This window comes from Dendropsophus ebraccatus, chromosome 1, assembly GCF_027789765.1.
Source record: "Dendropsophus ebraccatus isolate aDenEbr1 chromosome 1, aDenEbr1.pat, whole genome shotgun sequence".
NCBI classification, from domain to species: Eukaryota; Metazoa; Chordata; class Amphibia; order Anura; family Hylidae; genus Dendropsophus; species Dendropsophus ebraccatus.
In genome coordinates, this window is record NC_091454.1 from 28,106,927 (window position 1) to 28,134,006 (window position 27,080).

The 27,080-nt window shown below is 44.3% G+C and overlaps 1 protein-coding gene across 2 annotated transcripts; it reads right to left on the reverse strand.

Moving 5' to 3' along the window:
- Positions 1-27,080, reverse strand: DELE1 (DAP3 binding cell death enhancer 1). 2 transcript variants are annotated; one of them, XM_069969180.1, is made up of 12 exons: positions 26,987-27,080; positions 20,134-20,242; positions 16,750-16,873; positions 13,846-13,987; positions 11,030-11,185; positions 10,853-10,941; positions 10,631-10,733; positions 9,190-9,335; positions 4,671-4,817; positions 3,734-3,826; positions 3,302-3,461; positions 1-1,937 (listed from the first exon to the last, which is right to left on the reverse strand). In XM_069969180.1, exons 1-12 carry the CDS (start codon positions 27,060-27,062, stop codon positions 1,684-1,686), a joined length of 1,599 nt encoding a protein of 532 aa, XP_069825281.1. In that variant the 5' UTR covers positions 27,063-27,080; the 3' UTR covers positions 1-1,683. The 2 variants fall into 2 exon arrangements, with proteins under 2 accessions (XP_069825281.1, XP_069825280.1); XM_069969179.1 differs by having other exon boundaries at positions 10,829-10,941.

Here is a 27,080-nt window from a genome sequence, read left to right on the forward strand (position 1 = left end):
CGCCGTATGCACTGAGCATGCTTTACCATCTTATCGAATGCCCTAAGACTCTTGTAACCAAATAAATTGCCGTCACCCTTATTAACTTTGTTTTGCAGGTCAGCGTGATTCCAGCAGCAACAGATTTATACAGAATTTCTTATGCCGTATTACTATAAAATATACTGCTATGCATCCCCATATTATTTCATTTACAGAGATGTGCAGGAGCTTGATTCTTTGCAGGGCAAGCTGTAGTTTTTATTTGTTGCGCTAGATCTCACTTTATGATCCCTTTTTACTCCATTTTTATTGGCATCGCTGCTGAGAAAGGGGTAGATTGGATAACACTCGGGGTCATTTATCTATCTGCCTAGATAATGTAACTGATATTGATTTCAAAAGCTAGGGTATTTAGATGGATGGGACAGGAGTTATCTCCTATCGCAGCCACAGTGTCAACTGTCACTCCCCAGAACCATTATCTGTGATGGCCGACAACAAACCAATGTCTGCAGGTAAGTCATGTTTTTTCAGCTACTCAATGGCTGAAACTATGGTGTATAGCATGCCTCTTGTATCCTATAAAATCTTTGGTATATATTACTTTACATGTTTTGGACCTTAGGATTAGTCAATGGGGTTCTTGTATACATGCTATAAAACTAACCTGCAATGTTTGAACATTAATAAATAAAAAGTAATCAACGAAGAGAGAAACAGGTGGCTGGCACTACACATATAATATACGGGTCAGGAGATCGGACTGCGGCAGGTTAAAGACCGGTTGCGTAAATGTCTGAGGTGTGTGGAGGTGCTACACGCTAGAGTAGTCATTCCAATATAGGCAACAATAGAACTAATAGAAGCGGGCACTCACCACTGTATCACCGTTGAATGCTTTATTGATCCGGGTGGACACGCAGTAGGGAAGGGGGAAGATGGAGGAGCGCGTAATTGCGTGAAAATGTTTGTTGGCTTGCACTCGCTCCTCCATCTTCCCCCTTCCCTACTGCGTGTCCACCCGGATCAATAAAGCATTCAACGGTGATACAGTGGTGAGTGCCCGCTTCTATTAGTTCTATTGTTGCCTATTAATAAATAAAAGTTGGATTTTTTTTACAGGCTTCTACTATATTTTGGGAGTAGGAAAAAGCAGGTCAAACACTTGGCTCAAGCACATTTTATGGTAATACCAAGTCTCTGAACTGCCAGAGTAGTACGCCATGTACAACCAATGGGAAGTGGGGGGGGAAGGTGGTGCAAAAACCACCTCCATGACACCCAATATTCACCAGTAGCGGTCTGTCCAGCGCACATGGAAGTACTTGTAAGCATGATTAAACTACAGGGAACTGGAGTCAGGGTTTAACGCTTCCCCCACCAAGGACACAAGTAATACATCATGACTTTAAATGATTGCCCTGACTAGACTAGGCGGCCATTTTTTTTTCTATTAGCCAGCTTTGATAAATGAGGCCTATCCTCCATTATCAAATTTACTGCTGGTTGTCAAGAAGCTGAATTAAGGCACATTAAGAATCATACTGAGAAAAGTGGCACAAGACCTGCTCACATCTTATAAAAAAAACAGTATTTCATCCTAGAGCAAGGAGCAGGGGCTTGCGTCCAGTCCTGATGCCACCTACACAATTTATATGGCTAAATATAGTAATGTAGCTTATCCCTCTAGTAACAAAATGCTCATCCAACACCAATAGCCCTAAGAGAGGCCATAGGTGGTGCCATGCCAGTCATGTGAATGGGAGCCAGGAGGTAGCCGCCATTCTCTGCTGAAGACATTATCAGGTTCCCGGTGCTCAGCGAGTGAGGCAGGCCCAGGCCGCTCTTGGCGGAGAAGTTGCTGATGGGATCCAGACGGATCTTTACTCGCTCCAAAACAGGAAGGCAGGGGCTGGAGGTTGTTGTTCGAAGACTGGCTGAAGGAGAACCTAGTCCTGTAAAGGAAACACAATAATAACTTCAATCTGCGGCAGACAACAATGGCTCAGGAGAAAAGGAAGCATTGTGGAATGCTCGAGCAACAGGAAGAGCCTGGCAAACAGGAGACCAAGACTGACAGATCGCTTGTGGGCTGTATATACCAAAGAGCGCATAGGAATTATCTAGAAATCATTACTTTGCATTGTTCTGATGGATACACAGGGCCACTGAATAAAAAGGCAGTCACTAAAGGCATTGGATGCAGCCCTAGGGAGTCCTATTGTCTTGTCCAAAATTCTATACTGCCAAAATTGCTACTGTCACTTTAAAAAAAACTTTTGGGAAGAGAGGATATGTGCCACAGTGCTCTCACACCTCTACAAGCAAGTTTTTTTTTAGGCCTCAACCATCAGTGATGTCTCGGTTTTTGGGGGGGGGGGGATCAGAAAAAACTGATAGGAGGTCAATAAAACTTGTTAGGGGAGGACAGGAGAGATGACTGTCAGCTGATTGACAGTGCCTTTAAGGTGTCTATACATGTTCAATAACTGTTAGCCAAAGGATTGTTCAGTCCTTCCTGTACATATGTAAGTTTTCCATGGCTGAACTTTTTTTTTTGTTCTCTACGACAACACTTAGACAGCCCTGGCAGTGGCTTATCCCTCCAAGAACAAAATAGTCGGGCAGTGAAAAGAAATAACACCTGACCCTTATGCCCACTGCCATCTTCTATCAGTGGAGAGGCCAACCTACACTTGCAGAGGCGGATTTGGCTAACTTTAGGGTACAGACGCCTTTAAAATATGACTGGGAATGGCTGCCATGCCATAAATCTCTACCCATCTTTAGACAGCTGTTTTAGGGTTATTACCAAGGTCCTGACTGGCTGTTGAGGTCTATCGTTGCAGGATCAAAGGGGTAATATTTCTCAAGGGGATTGGGTTACAATGTAAGTCTATGTCACTTCCTGCAGCTCCATACACATCGCTTTAGGAGCGGACTATGAGACTGTTGTGCAATTAAAATCATAGGTACCCTTTCTGAACGGCTTCATAAAAGCACTTGATCACTTGATGTGTCAAGTTTTGATCTGTAGGGTCTGGGTGTTCAGACATGCAAAAGATAGACCTGGGAAAAACTTCTCTACCCCCCCCCCCAGCTTACTGCTCCCTCTTATATTAGTAGTCGAGTCCTATAGTAGGGGCTGATGCAGCTGCTGGAGATGCCTGAGCATTGTACATGGCCATTTTCAGTGGCTCCAACAGAGAATGAATAGAGCGGCGGTGTACATGAATAACCACTACTCAGTTCTTAGAAAAGCCTTCCACCGCAATCAGTAAGTTACGTCCCATCCTGTGGACAGCTCCTCTACACTTACCCTCAGCTATATGGGGCCGCATCTCTAGCAGCTTCTGCTGAGAATCTTCATGTCCTAATTTTGCGGCTCTTTCAAAATGTCTGAAAGCTTCCTGGCTGCTGGCGGGAACTCCGAAGCCTCTTTCATAGCAAATCCCGAGGTGATAGCGACTCTGTACATCCTGATAATAAAGACAGCGATAAAGATCTGATATCAGAACTGTACAGTCATCTGCACGATTACATTATTCCCTATGGACAGGAAGATGTATACTATACTATCTGATAAATGTAGGAGATGCAATGAGAGTAGCAATGTAATGGGGTGTAATGAGAGTAGTAATGTAATAACACATTTTCTTTCTTTATATACATGTTGAATGATATGTTAATAGAACAATTCTTGTCCAGACACGGCCCCGGTAAGACTGCTCAGACCAATACTGATACCTACCCCATTTTCAGCCGCCATCCAAAAATATCGTACTGCTTTCTCAGGGTCAAAATGAGATTCTTTACTATAGAATACACCCAGATAGGCTTGTGCCTGCGACAAAAAAAAAAAAAAGAAAAAAAAATTACATTAGGAGGTGAAGAGAGATGTATTGGATCTTCATGCTCAGAGCTTAATGTTTTTAAACCCAGTCTGACCTTTTCAAGAATTTACTCCCTTTAATTTTGCAGAACTTAGGAAAAAATGTTCAGGAACAGGAAAAGTAGAGGTTTTTCCTCCTATTCATGAACAGTTTAAGATTCAATTTATTTATTTATTTTTGTTTATTCAATTTAAATTTCCCTCGAAATTAGTCCTTTAATTCTAAGGTAAATAATAAATAATAATAATAATACATAATAATAATAAATAATAATAATAATAATATCAACAATTACAATAATATTATTATACACTGTATGTATCTCCTAACGTGTCACTGTCATTTTAAAAAACTTTTGACTTCTCATAGAGACATGTCAAAAGTTTTGATCAGTCCGGGTCTGAGTGTCCGTACCAATCTGGAGAAGGAAGCAGGAGAAGAAGCGCTAAGCACAATCCTCTCCCGCCTCTGTGTCACGAGATGAGTAGGACTCCTAATGTAGGTCCATGGAGCCCGACACTTTCACGGACACAGCTGGGAGAGGACTGCACCGAACACTCAGACCCGGACCGATCAAAACTTTTGACATGTCAAATGTTTTTTGAAAAGACAGCGGTACTGAAACCCATTGTGCCTGGATGATCCTGATCGTTGCAGAGTTTTTTTCTTGCTCTGTATAGGGGCATCCCTGTCACAGCATTATTGTTGCCACATGACTGCTGAATGGAGAAGCGGCATTATTTCCTGTCCCCACAATCATGGACCTCAGCATGACTATACTCTTCTGCCACCCACCTCTTTGATCCCAGCTTCTGCAGCTTCTTGCAGCATTGTTACTGCTGACTGTGTGTCTTGAGGTTTGGTATTCAGCAAATACCGGGCATAGCGATATTTGGCTTGCTGGTGCCCCCCTCTGGCAGCCAAGTGGTAAAGCTCTGCAGCCTGTAAGAGATATAGAAAGTAAAATCAGAAAAATGGAAAGTAATATTTGCAACCAGAGGCAGTTACAGCTTCTATATATTCTATAACACACATATAGCTGACATTATCCGGTACATAATCATCCACTTCTATCCTTTCACACTGACACCAATCATATAACAGGTCTTTGCCACTTACTCCTATTAACTTCAGCATGACCAAAAGGAATAAAAATGACCCCAACCCTCTAAGAAACCCTCAAGTGTGAACGCAGATTAACCCCTTCACAGCCAAGAAAGTATGTCATGCATCGGAAACACTGTCATCATCAACCTGAACCATGCGTCATTGAGGTGGTTCCCAGTGGCTTCTCTCGTCTTGCTGGCCTGGACCTCTCTTTGTTGGGTCTAGGGAGAGTTCTATCAATCAGGGATTGATGGATTAGAGAAAAGCCGCAGGGAACTGCCCACGTGACTTGTTGTTTGGGCAAATGATGAACAACTTCTGGCTCCATTACAGGCCCTGAACAGCTGATTGGCAAAGGAGCTGGGTGTCAGCATCCCACCAATCAACTCAAAAGACTACTCTAACAATTGTTTTACCCTGGACAGCCCCTTTAAGAATAGAGCCAATATCTACATTTTAAAAAGAATACCTGGTTCTGTGTGTGCATATGTTTGTTTAAAGGAAGAAAGAGACTGCAAGTGACCCCAGGAAGGTCAACTACAGCGGCTCACTGTACTTCCTTCCTACAACTCAGGGGAGAGGAAAGAGACTTTTTTTCATGCTATCACTCCATTATCAATCCGGTAAGAGGAAACTATAAGCAGTGGCCCCTGTAATCCCCCTGTGCCTCTTCAGGGCATGTGTTTACTCCAAAGTCCATAAGTTTTGTGCATCTACGATTCTACTACTTCTTTGGCCTTCTACCTACAAAAGCTCTTATGCTTTAAAAAAATGTATTTTAACCAAACGTTATACTTTTATCCAAAATGGCATTAGCCGTGCAAGAGTGTCCCGGGAGGAATTTTCACAATGTGCCAGGTGTCTATTGTCAAACGATATACTGGTATGAGATGATTTCTGTGTTTGTCAAAGGTTTGGCGGTACATCAACATATGGGAATTACTTATACATGTAGACCAGGGGTAGGGAACCTTGTCTCTCCAGCTGTTGCAAAACTACAACTGGACAGGCATGATGGGAGTTATAGTTTTGCAACAGCTGTAGAGACAAGGTTCCCTACCCCTGATGTAGACTGCAGTGTTCATCTGAGTCAGTGCAATATGCTTGGTAGTGTAGAGCGAAGTTATAGTTAAATCGACGACTGAACCCAAACCCAATGGCTCAGCCGCTGATTGCTTTTGTCTTTATAAATTTGTGCCTCTTTCAAATTGCTCCAGGTGCCTGGAAAATATGGATACAGTCCTAGAAGACTGTCATCCTGACTTTTTTTAGGCAACCAGAGCACTTCGAAAGCAGCGCTTATCTAAATAGACTAAAACAGCTGAGCTGCTAGGATCTGGTTTGGCTCAGTTACATCTTTTGCTACATAAATAATATATATAAGAGAAACAGATTGCTGAACTCAGGGAGACCAGCCAAACGACAACATTGCCGGCTGCTAGTGAAAGCGCTCAATGCAGTCAAGTCCTAGGTGCATTGCCCCCTGGGAAACATGAATATGCAAAAGAGGAGCCCGTGGAGCCTCATTGAAGAGTCTCAAAACACAGGACTAGCCAGATATCCCTCCGGGAAGGACCCAGCCAAGGGGCAGCTCCTGTTAGGAAACCACCAAATCCTGTGTTTTGAGACTCTTCAATGAGGCTCCACGGGTTCCTCTTTTGCATATTCATGTTTCCCAGGGGGCAATGCACCTAGGACTTGACTGCATTGAGCGCTTTCACTAGCAGCCGGCAGTGTTGTTGTTTGGCTGGTCTCCCTGAGTTCAGCAATCTGTTTCTCTTATGGCTCTACTAGGCATTGCTCCCACCTAGCCAGAATCCTGCTCCACACTGATGAGGGGCAACACCCCGAAACAGCTGTATGTGGATGGTTACCTAGCCTTGGTTTATCCCTTGTCATTACACTGACTTATAGGGCCACTTAATATGGTGATTTTGGTGGTTTCCTAACAGGAGCTGCCACTTGGCTGGGTCCTTCCCAGAGGGATATCTGGCTAGCCCTGTGTTTTGGGACTCTTCAATGAGGCTCCACGGGCTCCTCTTTTGCATAAATTATTTATATTTATTATATATATATAATATTTATTTAGTAGTTTCAGTGAAGTGGAGATTTTAATGGAAAAGAGTAGTGGTCGGCACTTCCAAGAGTAAAAAAGTTTCTTTATTTCATCGTTTAAAATCCACGTCACAATTCCAACATATATACAAGGCACGATCTGACGCGTTTCTGGCACTCAGCCCTTAGTCATCGATAACCATCTATGGTTATCTATGACTAAGGGCTGAGTGCCAGAAACGCGTTAGTCGTGCCTTGTATATATGTTGGAATTGTGACGTGGATTTTAAACGATGAAATAAAGAAACTTTTTTACTCTTGGAAGTGCCGACCACTACTCTTTTCCATTGTCTGCTGCTATTGAGGAGTTGGATTCCTCTAGGTCGTAGCACCAGCCAGGTGAGCTGAATGAACTTTTTTTGTATTTAAGTGGAGATTTTAGATATATATAGTCCGATGCGCACCGGACTATAAGGCGCACCGGACTATAAGGCGCACCGGACTATAAGGCGCACCGGACTATAAGGCGCACCGCATTATAGAGTATAAGTTTGTTAGTGTATAAGTCAGTACAGTACAGTGTTGCTCTATAACCTCCAGCCACTAGGTGGCGCTATTGAATGAAAGTCTATGCCTGAAGCCTATGCCTGAGCCTGTATCCGGGCTGCGGAGAGCAGGGAGAGCGGGACAGCGCTACAACGGGAGAGTGGGAGAGCGGTACAGCGCTACAGCGGGAGAGTGGGACAGGCCTGTGGAGCCATGGGCCGGTAGTCCAGGTGAGGGAGCGCTGCGCTGTGTGGCGGGGAGATGTGAGCTCAGCAGCCTATCTGCGCCATAGAGGCCGGAGCTGTCTCGGTCCATATATAAGGCGCACTGGACTATAAGGCGCACTTGCAATTTTTTAGAAAATCATAGTATTTTAAGTGCGCCTTATAGTCCGAAAAATACGGTATATGCTCAGGTTTGCTCCCACACAACAAAAATATCTTTTTTTTTTAACTTTCTTTAAAACGGACCCCAACGTATGTGAGAAAGAAGCTAAGCTGATAGTCAGTCCTACAGGGATCAATGTCAGTACATTCTCCGTACAATGCTGCTAAACAGATCCAGGCTAGATCTCCTCCAGTCTCTCTGCTGCCCCCTACTGGAGGTCGCTATCTGAGTCAATGAACGACATGTATAAAAAGCCTTTTGAAACTTCAGCATCTGCCCTGCCACATAACCAAGAATACAATCAAAACCAGACTCTCCTCTACAAGGAAGAGACACCTGTAGACAACCGTTTTGCTCCTGAAGGTACAAAGCAGGTACCGTATTTTCCAGTGTATAGTGTTTGGGATATACTCGCCGTATAAGACTACCCCACTTCCAACGCACAACAAATAAAAATGGATAAAAAACATCAGACAGCAGTGAGATCTGAGAGGCTAAGCAGGACGTACAGTAATACCGGAAGGGTACAAGGGCGGCCAGATGGATGAAAGGGGTGCGTTTTCCTTGGCACACTCTACCGTATGTCCTTTTTCCATACCCCGGACACCCCGGCAGCTTGCTTTGCCCTTCATACGGTCACCGCATACAGCAGGGATGCAGATGTTTTTGAGCTCCTCCACTGAATGCGGCGACTACAGATTCTCCTGTCCACTTCGGAAGTTTTTCAGCACCCACCCTATAAGACGACACCCCGGCGTATAAGACGACCCCTGACTTTTGAGAAGATTTTCCTAGGTTAAAAAGTAGTCTTATACGCAGGAAAATACTGTACTTTTTTAATAGCTCACATACTTTTCTCCTATTGACTATTGGCTGTAAGGCTCCATGCACCAGCTGTATCTCCCCAATGAGAATAAGTGCCAATAAAAGCACAATGTGTTGGTACTATATATATATATAAAAACACAGCTACACAGCTATGGTGTCACAGGTTCTTATTCTAGTGGAATGGAGGCCAGAACAGCTATTGTAGGGAATTAGAGTAAAGAAGTGTCTCTGCGGTGCCCCATTCACAGCCTACATGAGATAAACGTAGTACAATGACTCCACGAGCGCTGTAACAACCCATTGTGATAATCCTTTAAGCACAGGATTGTAACGTATTAGCTCTACCCTGAAGTGCCATAAGCAATACACACAGCCACATAATAGCACCTACTTTGGCCATGTCTTTGCGGACTCCTCTTCCTTTCTCATACAATACAGCCGCGTTGTACTGAGCTTTGCTGTACCCGACCTCTGCAGACTCCTGGAAGAAGCGGAAGGCCGTTTTGTAGTCTCCGCTGTCCCTTGCGCTGATAATACCTGTAGGAACAGAGATCAGCTGGTAATAGATCAACCCCAGTTTTAGGAATTTTGATAACCTCTCACCCTATTCTGTGGTCAGCCAACAACCAAATCTCTCGCCCTAGCAGACCTTGGCCATCTATGTATTACGTGGTCATCACGGGGACTATTGTCAAAGGTCATCAGCTGCAAGCCAACACTAGCGCAAAAATGATAATACTGGGTTTAGACTGCGGTGGGGGAATAAGCGGAACAACATGTGTAGTGGAGGTGCCCTGTCTCCTGCTATACAATAAGAATAGCTCAGACATTAGACCTTATAGGACTGTATAAATGGATTACTACTTCCTGTGGGAAGTATTGTATTCTTTCCAGTCTGACACAGTGCTCTCTGCTGCCACCTCTGACCACGTCAGGAACTTTCCAGAAGGAGCAAATCCCCACAGGACATCTCCTGTTCTCAAGAAATGAGTGAATTATATTCTATAAGGATTTGCTACTGTTCTGCACAGTTCCTGACATGGACAGAGGTGGCAGCAGAGAGCACTGTGTCAGACTGGAAAGAATACACCACCTCCTGTAGCAAATACAGCTACTGATAAGTACTGGAAGACTTTAGATTTTTTTTAATAGAAGTAAATTACAAATCTTTGCCACTTTCTGGCACCAGTTGATTTGAAAGCAAATATACCATCAGGTACAATGGCTTTAAGTGCTGCATATGAATAGAACGGTGTAAGTGTTGTGGTCTTTTTTTTTGAACCGCGCTCCAGTTCCCACGCATGGCGCCGGTGTATTGCCGAGCACCGGCCTGGGCTCAAGCACTGGGGCAGGCTGGCCCGCCACCAGTGGGAGGAAACCCCATCCCCTCTGTGACGCGGCTCCATTAGCTCAGATCAGCATGCATGTCTTCTGAATGGGGAAAGGGGTAAGACACTTTTGGGGAGATTTATCAAACATGGTGTAAAGTGAAGCTGGCTCAGTTGCCCCTAGCAACCAATCAGATTCCACCTTTCATTTTCCAAAGAGTCTGTGAGGAATGAAAAGTGATTCTGATTGGTTGCTAGGGGCAACTGAGCCACTTCACTTTACACCTAGGGGGAGATTTATCAAACACGGTGTAAAGTGAAACTGGCTCAGTTGCCCCTAGCAACCAATCAGATTCCACTTTTCATTCCTCACAGACTCTTTGGAAAATGAAAGGTGGAATCTGATTGGTTGCTAGGGGCAGCTGAGCCAGTTTCACTTTGCACCATGTTTGATAAATCTCCCCTTTTGTTTCCCACCATAATACCATCATGGCTGATATTTACCGAAGATGTTCAGCACGGTGGGCACGCTGCTCTCAGTTATATCCAACAATCGTGAGGCCGCACCCTGGAGAGATTCTCCAACCTCTTCCCTTGGTTCCAATAGCTAAAATACAATGAGGGTAAATCTGTATCATACAGCATCTAATATATAAAAAATAAAAACAACCCCCATCACACCAAGCGTATTCCAGTATTCACCCCATACATTGAGCTGGGTGTTACCTCCTGGGCGGACTGTGATGCTGTAGCCTCCCGGGTGTCTGGTCCACATGAGGAGCTGATATTAAGAAAGTCTTCAGTCTGTGGTTCCCCTGGAGGAGGAAGGAGAAGAATAATCCAATCATAAAGAGATTTGTGGTGAACCCCATAGCGTCATGTGATAGTGACCTCTGACCTTACCGGGCTCAGCCACATCATGAAGCAGCCCACTAGAGGACGCTGTAGCAGGGTTCTCAAAAGAGGCATCTGCGTCTTGCTGGTTAGCGTCGGCCCGCAGACGTAGCTCATTCCAGGTCCGGGGCTGGATGGCTTTTGGCACAATGTGACTTTTCACGGCTTTATAGAAAAACAAAGAGAAGAGTGTGATAGAAGACCTTGGGGTGCAATGTGCAGAGTCTTAAGACCAAGGGGAGCATTAACACATTCTGGGATCACAGTCCATGCAAGGAAGATGTGCAGCAGAGCGGAATCACAGAACAGTACCGTAGTGCAAAGATTTAAATAGTTTCAGAGCTCCCAGCATCAGAATTAGTCCTAATGCTGGGAGCTCCAAACTCCGTTCTGTAGCGCACTGTCCATATGAATGGACCGTGCATGAAATGTGCCAATGTCCCCTAAGAGTATGCCATCACTGTATGTTACTGCACTGCGGTATTCCAAGCAACCAGGGAACAGCACAGGTCTACATGAATGGAGATGTGCCGACGTTCCCCTGCATAGTTAGTAACTAAGAAGAGAAATAGATCGGGTGGGGGTCTCAGAAGTTGGACTTTCACCAATCATACAGTAATGGCATATGCTAGTAGCATGCCAGTACTTTATGAGATGGCAACGCCCCATTTTGTAAAAATTTTTAAAATTCCCTTTAAAAAACAAAACAAAAAAAAAAAGGCTCCACACTTTGGCTATTTGATCAGCAGAACCATCTTCCTCCACCTGATGGCCCCGGACTGGATGGTTTCTCTCGGCCGATCATTATGGTGCTTTTAGACGGAACGATTATCGATCGAATTTGCACGATAACGATCGGATTCGAACGATAATCGTACGTGTAAACACAGCGAACGATCAAGCGACTAGCGAGAAATCGTTCATTTTGATCTTTCAACATGTTCTTAAATTGTCGTTCGCAAAAAATTTGCAGATCGTTCCGTCTAAACAGTCGTTCACCGATTTAACCTATGTGCGAAAAAAGGGGAGGCTCAAGCGATCGCAAAACGATTTTTCTGTACGATGTATCGTTCCGTCTAAACGCTGATTGTTATAAAAAACACATCGTTCATTCAAAATCGTTAATCGTGCGATTGGGCGAATTATCGCTCCGTCTAAAAGCACCATTAGAATGAGCCAGTAGATGCGTGCAGCTGCGCACTTCCCTCCCTGACTCGTTGAAGGAGAGGGGCTCCATACACTTACAATGAAGCTAGAGAGTAAAGCATTCAGCTGGGTGCTTCTCCCAGGTTGTCCTAATCGTCCTGGGGATTTAAATACCTGGATTAATCCAATCTTTTTGAGATTTTATAATATATCTATATCTCTATCTCTATATCTATTGTAAGGATCTTCCCGGGGGATGGTGTGGTTTGACACAGTTCACAGCAGACTTGGCTTTGAAAATAATAGCTTGGCATTTATTTGCAGCATAAACAGTCCAGTAAACAGAAATACAGCAACAGCATGCTGTTAAAGGGGTTGTCCGGCGAAAAAAAATTATTCACAGAATAACACACATTACAAAGTTATACAACTTTGTAATGTATGTTATGTCTGTGAATGGCCCCCTTCCCCGTGTTTCCCCCCACCCACGCTAGACCCGGAAGTGTGGTGCATTATACTCACCGCATATCGTGTCGTCCACGGTCTCCGATCGTCAGCAGTGACGTCTTCTTCGGGAGCTTGGCGGATCTTCCCGAGTGCCGGCCGCCCTCTGCAGCGTCATCCGAAGCTCAGCCGCGATTGGCTGAGCATAACTGTGCTCAGCCAATCGCGGCTGAGCGGCTGATGACGCGGCCACGTCATCAGCTGCTCAGCCGCGATTGGCTGAGCACAGTTATGCTCAGCCAATCGCGGCTGAGCTTCGGATGACGCTGCAGAGGGCGGCCGGCACTCGGGAAGATCCGCCAAGCTCCCGAAGAAGACGTCACTGCTGACGATCGGAGACCGTGGTCGGCACGCGACAGGTAATGTATAGCGCACCACACTTCCGGGTACACGGGTGGGGGTGGGGGGACACGGGGAAGGGGGCCATTCACAGACATAACATACATTACAAAGTTGTATAACTTTGTAATGTGTGTTATTCTGTGAATAATTTTTTTTCGCCGGACAACCCCTTTAAAAACAAAACAAAAAAGGTCTTGCCCGTCTGGGCGCTTACTAACCAACAGGTTACCTATCTGACACTTCGACCAGCAGTATCGCACGGTATAAATTAGCCCCAACAGTGGCAGTATTCTTTTGCTCCCAGGAAACACAGCATGCAGGCTGTTCACTCCTGGCTGAGAGAGAGTTCCCCTGCAGCTCTGTGGAGCTTTTAACTTGTTGCAGGCTCATCAGGGCACACCTGACTGCAACAACCGAACTGGATCGGGGGGAAGGGAATGGCAGGTCCCACTATCAACCTACCCACCATTCCAGTAAATCCGGCCCAGAAAATGTAAAGAACAACTCAGCAGCATAACACGGAGTGACAGATCTCTCCCGGATTTACCACCTCACCATATGCAGTAGCCTGGGTGAGATGTACCTCCCCTCGAACACTTTCCCAGTGACACTTCTACAATATAATATAATATATATATATATATATATATATATATATATATATATATATATATATATATATATATATATATATATATATATTCCTCAAATGTCAGGGACACTTTAATGCTCCTAGTTGGGGGAATCTTATTCCCTACAGGGGTTGTTTGAAGCAAAATAAAGTAAAGTAACAGTTAGAATAAGGAAATTCCATAAGATTAATATCCACTTACAAAGATCATTGTGCTGGGATAGAGACGTAAGGACCTGTTTCAGATAAGTGCATGGAGGCCTTCGCTCTTCCCGAGAAGTACTGGTGGGGCAATGAAATGAAATCTGCCGAGCCAAATGCAGGAAAAATACAGCTACCGCACCCTAAAAGAGAAGAGACAGTAATTATACATGGCTACATTATAAATAACACCCATATATAATATTCACTTTAAAAGATGTTTCCCAGGACTCTAATATGATGGTTTATTAGGATGTTGACTCCTGATACCTCCAATGATTAGCGGAATTACAGAGAACTTGTCATATCATGTTCAAAGCTGCAGACATGGACGGGTACCTGAACCTTAGCTGATTATAAAATCATGTTTTCCTTATCGGCGATCTGCACATAGAGCCTACCTGAGAGCAGACTTTACGAGAAGATTGCCGATCCAACAGGACAGAGGTAAGTATTATACCTCCACCTGTCAGGGAAAGTGATCGGGTCCAGATCAGTCAGTGACAGGTACTTCTGTTCCTGACTCCCTTAAAGTCTTACTGTTGTTATAACTTTCAAAATCTAAATCAACAGTAGATGTGATATAAAGCAAGTTTGCAATTAACATTCATTATTTTTTTATTTAGTTATCATGGAAAACACGGCACTTCCTGTTTTCTGTCTTAAAAAACAAAAAACAGTCAGAAAACAGGAAGTCTTGTGTATCCCAGGCCTTCTGAGCACTCACAGAGAGAAGGCAGTCATGTGACTGATGGACACATTGAGCCGTGACTCTCTGTACTGGCCGGAATTCCTGGGTTTTGTCTGTTTTTTTTTTTCTCTCAACCAACACAAAGTGTAAAAATCTGCCTTCAGGAGACTGGACCTGGATTTCTGGTAAGTTCAGCTTTGTTTTGGAGCATGATAGCAACAAAAATAATAATGAATGTATATTGCAAACCTGCTTTATTTCACATCTATTGTTGATTTAGATTGTGAAAGTTATAATGACAGCAACACTTTAAATACCGCAACCACTATAGATTTTGGCCTTTAAGGGGTTATTGGCAGGCAGCTGTACGATCACAGCTGCCTGTCATTACCTACAGTTCCTGGGACACTAATGTATGCGGGGCTGATCACATTAAAACCCCTTTACAGCAGGAATGGATATACACGTATACGCGTTAAAAGTCCCAGAAAACCATTTCAAACGTCTGCAACGTCCTGTAGTGGCATTATGGGGGGTCTTATATATCAAGAGGACTAGAAGCAGGACCTGTTTATCTGTAAAAAGCCTCCTTCTGTCTCTGACAATGTTGGACCTACAGGATTTAGTCAGATCTCTGAGCACAGGATAAATCACCTCATATTTAGCTCTGAGAGTCATAGCCTCCTGCACAGACATTTCCAAGATCCTGTCATAGGCGGAGGAGACGAGAGACAGGACAGAGGGAATGGAAAGTCACTGCTGCGAGGGCGAGGTTCTGCTCCATCAGCTGTGGATAATACTAATCTTCAGAAGGAATCCATTTATCTGCCGCTCCCGGACAGGCAGTAACCTGTACCTGTACCTGGTCTGTACAACTGGCACAGAAAACGGGTGCAAACCTGAAGAACGTTTATTAGGATCCATCTATCTCCACAATCCAAGACATCCGAGACTACTGTACTGTGGAATAACCCAAACAGATGATCACTGCCATAGTATTAGGGGTATAACAGGCTGCTCTGTGCTGGAATATGGTGTATTAAAGAGTTTGTCTCATGAGGATACTGGTAGAAAGCCATAGAGGTGAATTCTTATCCATGTATTATAGCTGGTTCCACCTGTGAGATGAACCTCAGTGGCTCATAGTGGTCCTATATATGCAGGATAGGGGATAACAGTGGATCTAGGATGGTCAGATGGCCGGGACCCCCACAAATCCAAACCGCAAAGATAAACATATCAACACATATGTGATACATCTGGGAAGGAAGGAATGTCCCTAGGAGCCAGTCTATCCCAAAACACTTTTGTATACAACACAAGGCTGGGGTCCTACAAAAAACGTAAGGCGTCTTGGTTGTATTAAAAGGATTTTTAGATAGGGAAGATTTATTACACAAAGCCCACAAAAATGCACTGCAGTCCCTTAAAGGGGTACTCAGACGAAAATAAATAGTTTTAAAATCAACTGGTGTCAGAAAGTTATCTAGATTTGTAAATTATTTCTATTTAAAAATTAACATTCTTCCTGTACTTATCAGCAACTGTATGTCCTGCAGGAAGTAGTGTATTTTATCTAGTCTGACACAGTGTCTCTGCTGCCACCTCTGTTTATTACAGAAACTGATAGTAAATGCACCCCCCCCCCCCCAAAAAAAAACAAAACAAAAAAAACTCTCCTGCTCTGGACAGTTCCTGACATGAACAGAGGTGGCAGCAGAGTGCACTGTGTCAGACTGGAAAGAATACACCACTTCCTGCAGAACATACAGCAGCTGGAAGACTGGAGATTTTTAAATAGAAATATCTTACAAACCTATATAACTTTCTTTCACCAGTTGATTTGAAAACATTTTTTTTCCCCACTTAGTACCCCTTTAAGGGGTTATCTGACCTTTTAAAATTGACCTTTGCTCAGAATATGTCAACAATATTAGATCGGCACCTGACACCTCCACCGATCTGCTGCTTGAAGAGGCAACTGTGTGCTCTTCAAACAGCTGACAAACAGGGCTGCCAGGTACTAGACCCTAACCAGTCTCATATTAATGGTGGTCTATTCTGAGGATGGAATAAGCATGGCACTGTATGTATATGTACAATGTATGTATGTATGTATGTATGTATGTATGTGTGTGTGTACACTGTATGTATGTATATGTATACTGTATGTCAACAAGAACACACTCAGATAATAGGAAACATACAACTTACCACTCCAAATGCATCCAGCATAGTATACCGGGGCAGCTGACCAGTGCAGAACTGAAAGTTCTCTTTCTTCTTCTGTCCCTGTCCATTGTGACCACCATGTTCCCCTGAAGACTGAGAGCTGTAACTAGAAAACAGGAATAGCTGTATAAGTAATTTATAGTAATTCACAGTAGTACAATAAAATCAGACCTTTAGCATTAGGAAACCGTATACTGCTCATTTATTAAACTGAAAAATAAAGAAAAATACATGCCATACTCAATATGGCCACTAGGGGCACCGGTAAACAGATTCACATTTTGACAAACATTCTGTGGATTTGAATTTGTCAGGTTGTTACATGATATAATTACACAGTATGTAATAAATGAATGCTACAGCTGTCAGTGAATACCTACATAAAACAAAACCAGTTATAACCTGGGCCTATAATGACACAGTTTGTAGCCTTCCCTTTAAATCTGATCCGATACCATAGGGTTACCCATGTCTCATACACGACAATAAAAGCAGACAAATATTCACACTGAGGGCAGAGTATTTTATGATGCAGGTAAACCTCATAGAAAGGAAATGTAATTTGGCTGGCAGGGCCAGGTATCATCTATACTTTAATATATAAACTTGGTTTATTTTGTTTGGCCATGGCTCTCTTCTCACATTTTGCTTACTCTGGGGCTTTACTTTACATGAGTTATTCCGCGCTAGGCCAGAGAGACAAGGCTTTTATTCCAGGATATGAAGCCGAGAGGAACAAGGACACGATCATTAAACAGCGCAGACCTCTCATTTTACTGGCGAATGGCATGATACCAATAACCATTATTGCTTTTTGATTTATTTGTTACTGCTCATTACATTCTGTGGAGTGTGTAAGAGGTGACCTTTCCTCAAGAACATTGGAAAACCATTCACCTACTGCTCTCCTGTCAGGATGATTGGTGAAATGGACTTTCCTAAACCTCCGAGAGACAGCGTGGCTGCAATTTTGCCAACCTGGCATATATAGAACAAAAAAAAAAAAAAAAAAACTAAAAAAAGAATAATAATAAAGTAGCAGCACCTCCGGCTGGACATTTTGTATTACTCCTCAATACTCCACTGCACCTCAACTTTTCCAAGCAAAAACCAATGTCAACTAAGACCTTAATTCATGATGGCCCTATCTGCCCTCATATTATACGGTGATGTGGGTATTAAAAGGATAATGCCCTTAAAAAGTAAAAATCCAGGGCAGACAGGGGGTGGTGGGAACATAAAAAAGAAATCATACTTACCTGCCCCCGTGCCCACACGGCACAGCATCACCGCTTACGGTCCCCCACCAGCCTCCTGTAGCTCCCAGACCTGTCTGGGTTGATACAAGAAGCCTGGATAAGCAGAAGACCAGAAGCAGAGATCAAGGTGGTGGGGCTGTACTGCGGGGGAACAGGGACAGGTAAGAATAACTTTTTTATTATTTTACCAACCCCCCTCGCCTGCTCTGGATTTTTTACTTTTCATCAGAGTTCTCCTTTAACGGTGGGGGACTGCTTACTTTACATGGCTATACCCGACAACATGTCCATTGTCTTTAACACTTTTTTATTCTCTTACTCCATGTACAATGTAAAACAATGAATCTTTGTAATATGTTTTAGGTAAACATTTCTACAGTTCCCATGCAGAATATACATCTCCTTGGTAACAGACTACAAACAAAATTCTGTGTAGTCTAATCCTGCAGTCACTTTCGCATGAATATGTCCCCTACTTCTGTCTATGGCATGTCAGCACAAAGTAGGGACAAATGGAAAACATTTTTAACTAGCAAAGCTTTGATCAGACTACAAAGTTTGTTTGTTGTCTGTTACCATGGAGATGCACTAAACTGCATAGATGCTGTAGAAACGTAACGGTAGATTTGTTACTTTAACCTACCATAAAGTTGTCTTATTTTTCATGGTATTATAAAATAAAAAAAGAATCTGCAAAGGTTCTAAGGTTCTAATTTCTAAGGACAGATCCCATCTACGATATTCCCAGAATACAATTTTTCCTAGCTGCATGGATAACCCTATAAGTAAGGTAGCTTGCAACAATAACAGTAATGCCTCTAAGAGTAAGACATTAGATACCTGGGGGTATCACATATACCTCTAAGGTTCCTATTTCACAAGCCGATGGGGGCCCGATCAATAATGTTAACAAGCGCCAATCTGCTAGATCAGCGCTCGTTTACTGGGCCTATTACACGGCCTGATAATCGTTTAGCGAGGGCTGCAGGGACACCGTTTGTCATCTGTGGACATAGTTACTGATGTCCTTGCAGCCCTTGTTTAAACACCATATTAAACATGTTGCAGGTCTTCTCCTGCGTTCCTTCTTTCCCTCGGTCCCGCGCGCAGCAGCAGCTTTGGTGCTGCCTGTCTAAGCCGACAGACTGCTCAGCCAATCACTGGCCACGGCGCTCCTGGCCAGTGATTGGCTGAGCAGTCTGTTAGCTCAGATAGGCCGCACCAAAGCTTCTGCTGTGCGTGGGACCGAGAGGAAGGAGGAGCGCAGGAGAAGACCTGCAACATGCTTAGGTAAAGCATGGTGCTTGTGAAATCGTTGGTCGCCCACCGCGCATTGCTATTCCACGCAGCAATGCATGGTCGGTGCCCGATGATTTTAGGTTTGAACCTAAATAAACGATCAGCTGATGACACGATCATCGGCTGATTGTTGTCTCGGGCCGATTATCGCTCCGTGGAATAGGACCCTTAATCTTTGGAGCTCCCTCCCTAGGGTATATGCCAAGAAGTTGCAATACTAACACACCACCATAAAGTCTAGCCACTGCAACTATAACACCAAGGACGTCATAAAAACACAAAAAAAAACATTTTGTCAGGGACTTGTCAGTAAGTTAAACAAGCAGATATTTCAGTGCGGGGCCAGTTCAGTCTGGTGTCAGTTGTTTATGAAGAGGCGGCTGTGGAATTTGCCCTTTTATAAGGCACCAGTCCGATTACACAACCACTCTCGTGTTTATTGCCTTAAAAAAAATAACAAAGTCAGACGGAGCGGAGTAAACTGTATACGTAAGAAAATGAGGCTCGGACTGAAATGGTCTTTAAAGCAAATCTGTCATGATAGACTGGGAATCCCACTAATCTATAAATCAGGAATAACCCCCGCCCCCCCACCAATGACCGCCTGCGGCCGTGTATACATATATACGCCATATGCCATATGTGTAATAATAGGGAATCTCACCAACACTATCCCCACTGGGGTCCCTGACCCTCACCCTGCCAGGCAGGCAGTAGCCACATCCAGATCGAGCATACGCACAGTGTGCTGTATGCATACGTACAGAAGTGTCCGTGCATGTTCCTATATTAACCCATTGTCACATACCTTTTGCTTCCTGCATTCTGTCCCAAAGGAATCAGAGATGACGGGTTCAGCGCTTCGGCTTCCCCATGTACACAGCCCTGGACGTTGGCCGCATGGAAGCGGTTCAGGGCTGAAAGAAGAAGAGAATGTTACCACAATCATGAAGTGTCTTTATGGCTTCTCCTTAGATTAGATACAAAGCTGTAAACATCCTATAGGAAGCGCTCCTCTACATACATCCTCCATTGCTGACTATTCAACTGCAGTAACCTATATGTGTTCAACAGTAGCCATGGGACGGTTATTGCAAGCTGGGAAAATCTTTTTAAATGTTGCTTTGCTAGGGACCAAGAGTGGATTTAGGTAACATTGTGCTCTGTAAGCTGAAACAAGGTGACAACTACATTAACAGGATAAACAGCTGGTTATTTATAAGTAAATGAGTCACTTGGATTGTTAAGGATTTGTTCACATCCTGTATTTGTCTCTAGTAAGGAACCTTAGCTGTCCAGCTGTTGCAAAACTACAACTCCCATCATGCCTGGACAGCCAAAGCTAAAGCATGATGGAAGTTGTCGTTTTGCAATAGCTGGCTTCTCCTTAGATTAGATACATCCTGTAGACATGTCCAGTGTAAATCCCTATAGACACAGTGTACATTGGGGCTTCTTACCCTGAAACGGGAGATATAACTCTTATTACAATCTGTTGCTCCTACGCTGAGATAAGAAGCTGCAAAAGCCCAGCAATAATTGGCCTGTCAATCTAAACATAATGGGTGACTACATTCAGGCATAGGGGATTTCAGGGTGGAGGGTCTGAATGTTGCTGGGCTTTTAGAGCCCCAGGGAACACCCCATGAGCTTTATCTCCTAATATGCATAACATGTCTATAGCTTTAATCCAAGCACTGGAGCGACAGATTGAAATAAGAGTTATATCTCCTGATTCAGGCTAAGAAGCTCTAGTGCACACTGCTTTTACTGCTGATAAATTTGCTTTAATTGAGTGGATGGAATTACATTGCTACCCACAACCTGCTGATCCATCTTAGATTACTTGTGACTGCTGGGTTACTACCACTTGTGGGTCACAATGCGACTCTCCATTCACTTACATCATTATCCTTTAAAGGAATTCTATTACTAGGTTTATGCTGTCTGAAATGAAGGCAGAATAAACTAGTGACGGAAATGCTGAACAGATCAGTGTATTACTTACGGTACATCATACTGTTCAGCCATTCTCCTAATATGCAGGAGAATGAGCTGCACTACTCTCTCTACCCTCCAGATATTGATTGTCAGACTGTCTTCCTATATACAGTATAGATAAATAATTGTTAATCAGCTGGTGCTCATGAATGTCCAGGACTATTGGGCTCATGCACATAATGGAGAGGACTACTTATTGTCCATGTTATTCAGGAGAATATCACCAAATAATCTGCCCAAAACCATGTAAGTGATCCATCATTCTGTTCAGCTTCTCGGTCACTAGTTTATACTACCCTGAGATAGGACAGCAGAAACCTACTGACAGAGTCTCTTAAAGTGCACAACAGCAAATGTTCTGCAAGTATTCTGGGTAATACCTTTGACACACAGTACCTCTAGGACCCCCTGTATTGCCAAGAACATCTTACACACTAGTTTAATGGCAAATTAAAAGGTAATAGTGGAGTTCTTCTTATCTCATGGAGCGGCCCCTACAGTGTTGGTTCAGCAGAGAACACAAGTTACATAACAGATCTCCTGAATAATAACAGGCAATGGCGGAGGGCCAGGCAGGATCATATATCACACATGGAGACGGGCCGCTCCTTTTCCTGTGTGTGAATTTACAAGTTACGTTTTAGCCGGTCACAAGCGCTATATGAAAGCCTGGAGCCTCTGATCTAAGCCGACCACATATTGTATTGAGGCCTCCACATTTTTTCTTAAATTATTTTGAACTATCCCTTTCCAATTTTTTGTGGATTCGCAAAATATACAGATTGCGGATGCAAAAAAGGGCTGATGCACGCTCCTAAATTATAGCACCATAACAGGGCTACTATAGAGGGGCATAGGGCCTCCCTTATACCTCCATAGGTTTCCTATTGAGTACAGAATGGCAACGGAAAACCAGTCATGCATTCCGCTGCTCAGGCGCGTCTCCGCCCATCTCAGTCCGCAAGCCGATGCGAGCTGCGGTATGCGCAACGAGTTTTCTGTCACCATTCAGTAGTGTGCACGTACCCTAACAGGTTCTCTTAGTATTACAGCTCAGTTCGACTGAAGTGAATGAGGCCGAGTTGTAATGCCACATACAACCTGAGGACAGGGGTGGCGCTGTTTTTTGAGAGAAAAAAAAAACTACAGATTATGTCTCCTGGATAATCACTTTAAGAATCTAATAGTAAGGAAAAAAAAAAAAGGAATAAGGATGTGCAGCTCTAACTTAGGGATGATATGGCGTCCATGCACTGCTTTCTGCATGAGTTCTTGCAAAACAAAACAGTACACACCTGCAGACTAGCGTCAGCAAAGCTGGGACAGTTTCCAATAAAAATCTTTCCCTTTAAGGCTGTTTAGACAAGTTCTTATGTCTGGACTGCCATCTGGCATGGAGAGATGCAACAGTACGATGCAACGCCCAGTGAGTATTGTGCACAGGTTCCATTTAAAGGGGGTTAGAAAAAACATCTACTTTCTTGCAAAAACAGCACCACCCCTTTCCTCAGGTTGTGTGTGGTATTACAGTTCAGCTTCAATAGAACTGAATTGCAGAACCCACACCCAAACGGAGGGCAGGAGTGGTGCTGTTTCTAGAAGAAAGTGGCCATGCTTTTTTAGGCCTGGATAAGCCCTTTAAATAAAACAGAACAAGAAACTCACAGGACATCAGACAGCACCCTTGGCTTTCTGTATGACTGATGGGGGTGGGAGACTATGTCCAGCCAACCTGAAGTCTGATTGGCTGCTCCACTTCCCCCTCACTGAAGGAGAAACCAGATCGATATTTGGGTGAAGTCCCAGAATGCGTCAGCACAGCCCTCGAGATTTAGACATGGCTACCGAATAACCTGTCAATCACTAGAGAAGGGCGGGAAATTATAACCTGCATTAGCTGGAGTTACACTTTACTACAGGTTCACTTACATATGTGGAGCTCCAACCTCACCGCCAGATTACATGACCGCTACCTTCTCATTACAGAGCTATACGCCACCCTCACGCCCTGTATCTGCAGGTATGGGTCATATACCCCGGAATCCCCATATCCCCTCTGCATATGGGGGGGCAGCACTTTTAGGTCCGCTATTAGATGGCTGTGAAGTTTAGATTCTTCACCAGGCTGACCCTTTTGGGATATCAGCTGTCAGCTATACATCCCCTATTACACGGGGAGACGTGCAGCTGACAGCCAATGATTCTTCAGCAGACCAGAATGGCCAGATCAGCCAATGACCAATGTTTGCTTGTTCTTCGGCTGATCAAATGATGATATGCTCCTGATCACCCCATGTAATAGGGCAATTAGCCGATTCCCTGCCTCTGCCTAGTGCATCTCGGGGCAGAATATATCTTAGGGCCCTATTAGACGGAACAATAATGTTGTTGGGCACCAACCGCGCATCGTAACATGCAATAGCGGTGCATGGCCGGCGGCTGACGATTTCCAAAATGCATACATTACATATCCATGATCCAGGGTGCCTTCTGGGTTCTGCTTCTCCCCGGGTCCTGCACGCTGCAGCTCAGCACAGGCCGCTCAGCCAATCGCTGGCTGGGACCACCACGGCCAGTGATTGGCTGAGCAGCCTGTCCCAGCTAAGAAAGACCGCTCTGAAGCTGCAGCGCGCGGGACCCGTTAAGAAGCGGACCGCAAGAGGAGCCCTGGACCATGGATAGGTAAAGTATGCAGTTTAAGCAAGGGCTGCAAGGACATCGATAACTATGTCCATGCAGCCCTCGCTAAGCGATTATCGGGCCGTGAACAGGCACTCGTTTACAGTTACTAAGTAAACTGGGATAAGTAGAACATGCATGGAGGAGGGCCACAGCTTCTTTGCAGTTTTTATTTATTCATTTTTTAAAGGGATTATCCAAGCTTACAAAATTGATAGCCTATGCTCTGTACGGGTCATCAATATTATATCAGCATTTTCGAGTCTGATAAGTTGGCATTTGATTATTGGTGGCTGAAGAAGGCTTCCTGTGAAACATGGATGCTGCCATAGGCTGTATCCATGTTTTCCATGACTCCCTAGGGCTGCATCCAACAGCAAATGATTAGGCTGGAGTGGAAAACAAACTCCGGGCCCTCCACTGATCAGCTGATCGTACAATCCTCACATGCTGTCCAGTGCTTCCTTTGCTCATCCCAGCATCATCACACTATTTGTAGCTGCAGTGCAAGGTGTTGCCCCATTCACTTGAATGGAAAGGGCTCTGTAGTATCTGTCATGGCAGCTGTAGTTTTGCCAGTTTGGCAGCCACTTCATGTGGCAGTTAGGGCAAGCTGGGAGTGGTAGTTATTCCCCAGCTGAAGGGCCACAGTTTGGGGAACAATACATCCCTCAGATATTGGGCATTATGGGAGTTGTAGTTTTTCACCAGCACTTAAAGTGTCACTGTCGTATTTTTTTTTTTTTGCAGAAATCAATAGTCCAGACAATTTTAAGAAACTTTGTAATTGGGTTTATTAGGCAAATATGCCATTATCTGCATTCAAAAAGACTTTCCCCAGGTCCCCCCCCCCTCCTCTCTCTCATCCACTGCTCATTAACAGGAAATCTCGACTCTTTTACACAGTCCGGCCCAGTCTGTTCTATGGAGCGGGGAGGGGGGGGAGGAGGGAGATTAGTCGGCAGCAGAGAGCAGAGAACAAAGGATTACACACCAGGGATGTGTGAAAAAAGGTATTCAGAGGTCAGAGAGGTCAGTGCTGACTGTCAGAGGAGATAGTCAGTGATGTAGCTGTAAATTAACTCTTTGTTGTCCTGTTTTGGTGCCTCATCTCCCTCCAACCCTCCTCTCTCCATAGAGAACAATGAAGACGGGGGGAGAGCTTCAAACTGCTTTTTCATGATAAAAATTTTTCGGCTTGGGTCTCCAATCTCAAATGGTGCGAGTGTGGGGTACCAAAAAGCTGTTCCAATTTGCGGATATTGTTGACCCCCTTACGCGGACTTTGCTCCCTTTTGAAAGACTACAAGATAGATCTGACCTCCCTCCCTCTGAAAGATTCGCCTACCTGGGGCTCCGCCATTTTATGATGTCCCACCTGGGTTCTCTGACACTCTCTAAACCGACTGCGTTCGAGCAGCTGGCTAGAATGGGAACGTCCACTATGGGACTAATCTCGGATATCTATCGTATTCTCAATTCTCCCCCGGAGGGAACCCAGGTCCGACATAGATATATGTCTAAGTGGGAGACCACCTTGGGAGTGCGGATATCACCTGAGAGATGGGCAATAGTCTGGGAGCGGCCTTCATGCTCCTCAATATGCACTACGTACAAAGAATCACATTACAAGCTCATGTTCATGTGGTACCACACCCCAGAACTTCTGAACAGATTAAATAACAGTATCTCCCCTCAGTGTTGGAGGTGCCTAAGGTCCATTGGCACTCTATACCACATTTTCTGGGACTGTTCCCTTATCAGCCCACTATGGGCGGAGGTGTGCTCCATGTCATCTGGGGTCCTCCAGGTAGAGGTCCCTAATGATCCAATAGTGTGTCTTCTAAACCTATATCCTAAAACTATTAGAAAAAAGCCTGGGAAGTTATTATTGGCAATACTGACTGCAGTGAAGACGTTAATAGCCAGGAGTTGGAAGCAGACTAACCCTCCCTCCCTTAATTGTGTGATAGCCCGAGTAAAGGAAATAAGAGCCCTTGAAAGGATGACGGCCTCCCTAAATAATAAAATTGATCTGTTTGAGTCCATATGGTCCCCTTGGGACTTGTTTTGTACCCAAGAAAGTGATGAAGGCTAGAAGGCCTGGGTCTAATCCTCCCCTTCCCCCCTCTCCCCTTACCTAGTTGTTGTCTCCCTTGTATCCTTGTCCTGTGAATGTTTGTTTTGTCTTGTTAGTGCGATTGTTCTATGGAAGACATATTCCCTTATAGTGTGTTAGTGTGGTTAGTCCCATAGTAATGGGCAGTTTTTACACATTTGCTCCTTTTTCTCCCCTCCAGAGAGGGCAACCTGTGTCTGGGGTCTGGAGTAATTTACCCCTCTGTGGGTGAGTGTGTGTGTGTGTGGGGGGGGGGGGGGAGGAGGAGGGAAGGCCTTGTTTCTATTGCGGTAATGTCTCTTCCTCTGTATTGAGTATTGTTGACTGTATATTTCAAACCTCAAATGCTCTGCTTTATAATTGTGAAAAATTCAATAAAAATTTACAATTTAAAAAAAAATAATAATTTTTTCGGCTAATAAACCCAATTACAAAGTTTCTTAAAATCGCCTATAGTTTTGGAACAAATGGACAGCCATGGCTTAAAGAACAAGACATGATGGTAGTTGTAGTCCTGCAAACAGCTGGAGGGACACAGGGAACGATAAATCCCTCAGCTGTCAGGGCATGATGGGAGTTGTAGTTCTGCAATGAGACTATAAGTTGTGTCCTGTGATCTGACAGTCATACAGTAGGAGGTCAGTATAAAACGATGATCTCCACCGATCAGATCTCTGTAAACCGCATCAGGCACAGACCAGTACACATGAAGCGGTATACCCTGCGGCATTCCGATACTCAACCCCACATACACGCGTCTCCTGAGTTATATAACACAACACAACACTGCAACAGCCGCAAATAAGCAAGGAGCCCCGCAGCCCCGGACTCCGAGGACGCGGCTGTCAGCTGTCACTCTCACCTCTGGACAAGAGCCCCGGAATCCGCCACATTGCTGCCGCCGTCCCGATCACAGGACCTCCGACTCCACAGCGCATGCGCGGCCGAGCCTCCTG

Excerpts from the sequence above, each read along its gene's own strand:
- DELE1 (XM_069969179.1), bottom strand. The coding sequence starts at position 27,062 with ATGCGCTGTGGAGTCGGAGGTCCTGTGATCGGGACGGCGGCAGCAATG. Across the intron at positions 10,734-10,828 it reads CACCCAGCTCAATGTATGGG|CTATTGGAACCAAGGGAAGA; the intron begins GTGAATACTGGA and ends ATTGTATTTTAG. Across the intron at positions 4,818-9,189 it reads TCCGCAAAGACATGGCCAAA|GCTGCAGAGCTTTACCACTT; the intron begins GTAGGTGCTATT and ends TATCTCTTACAG.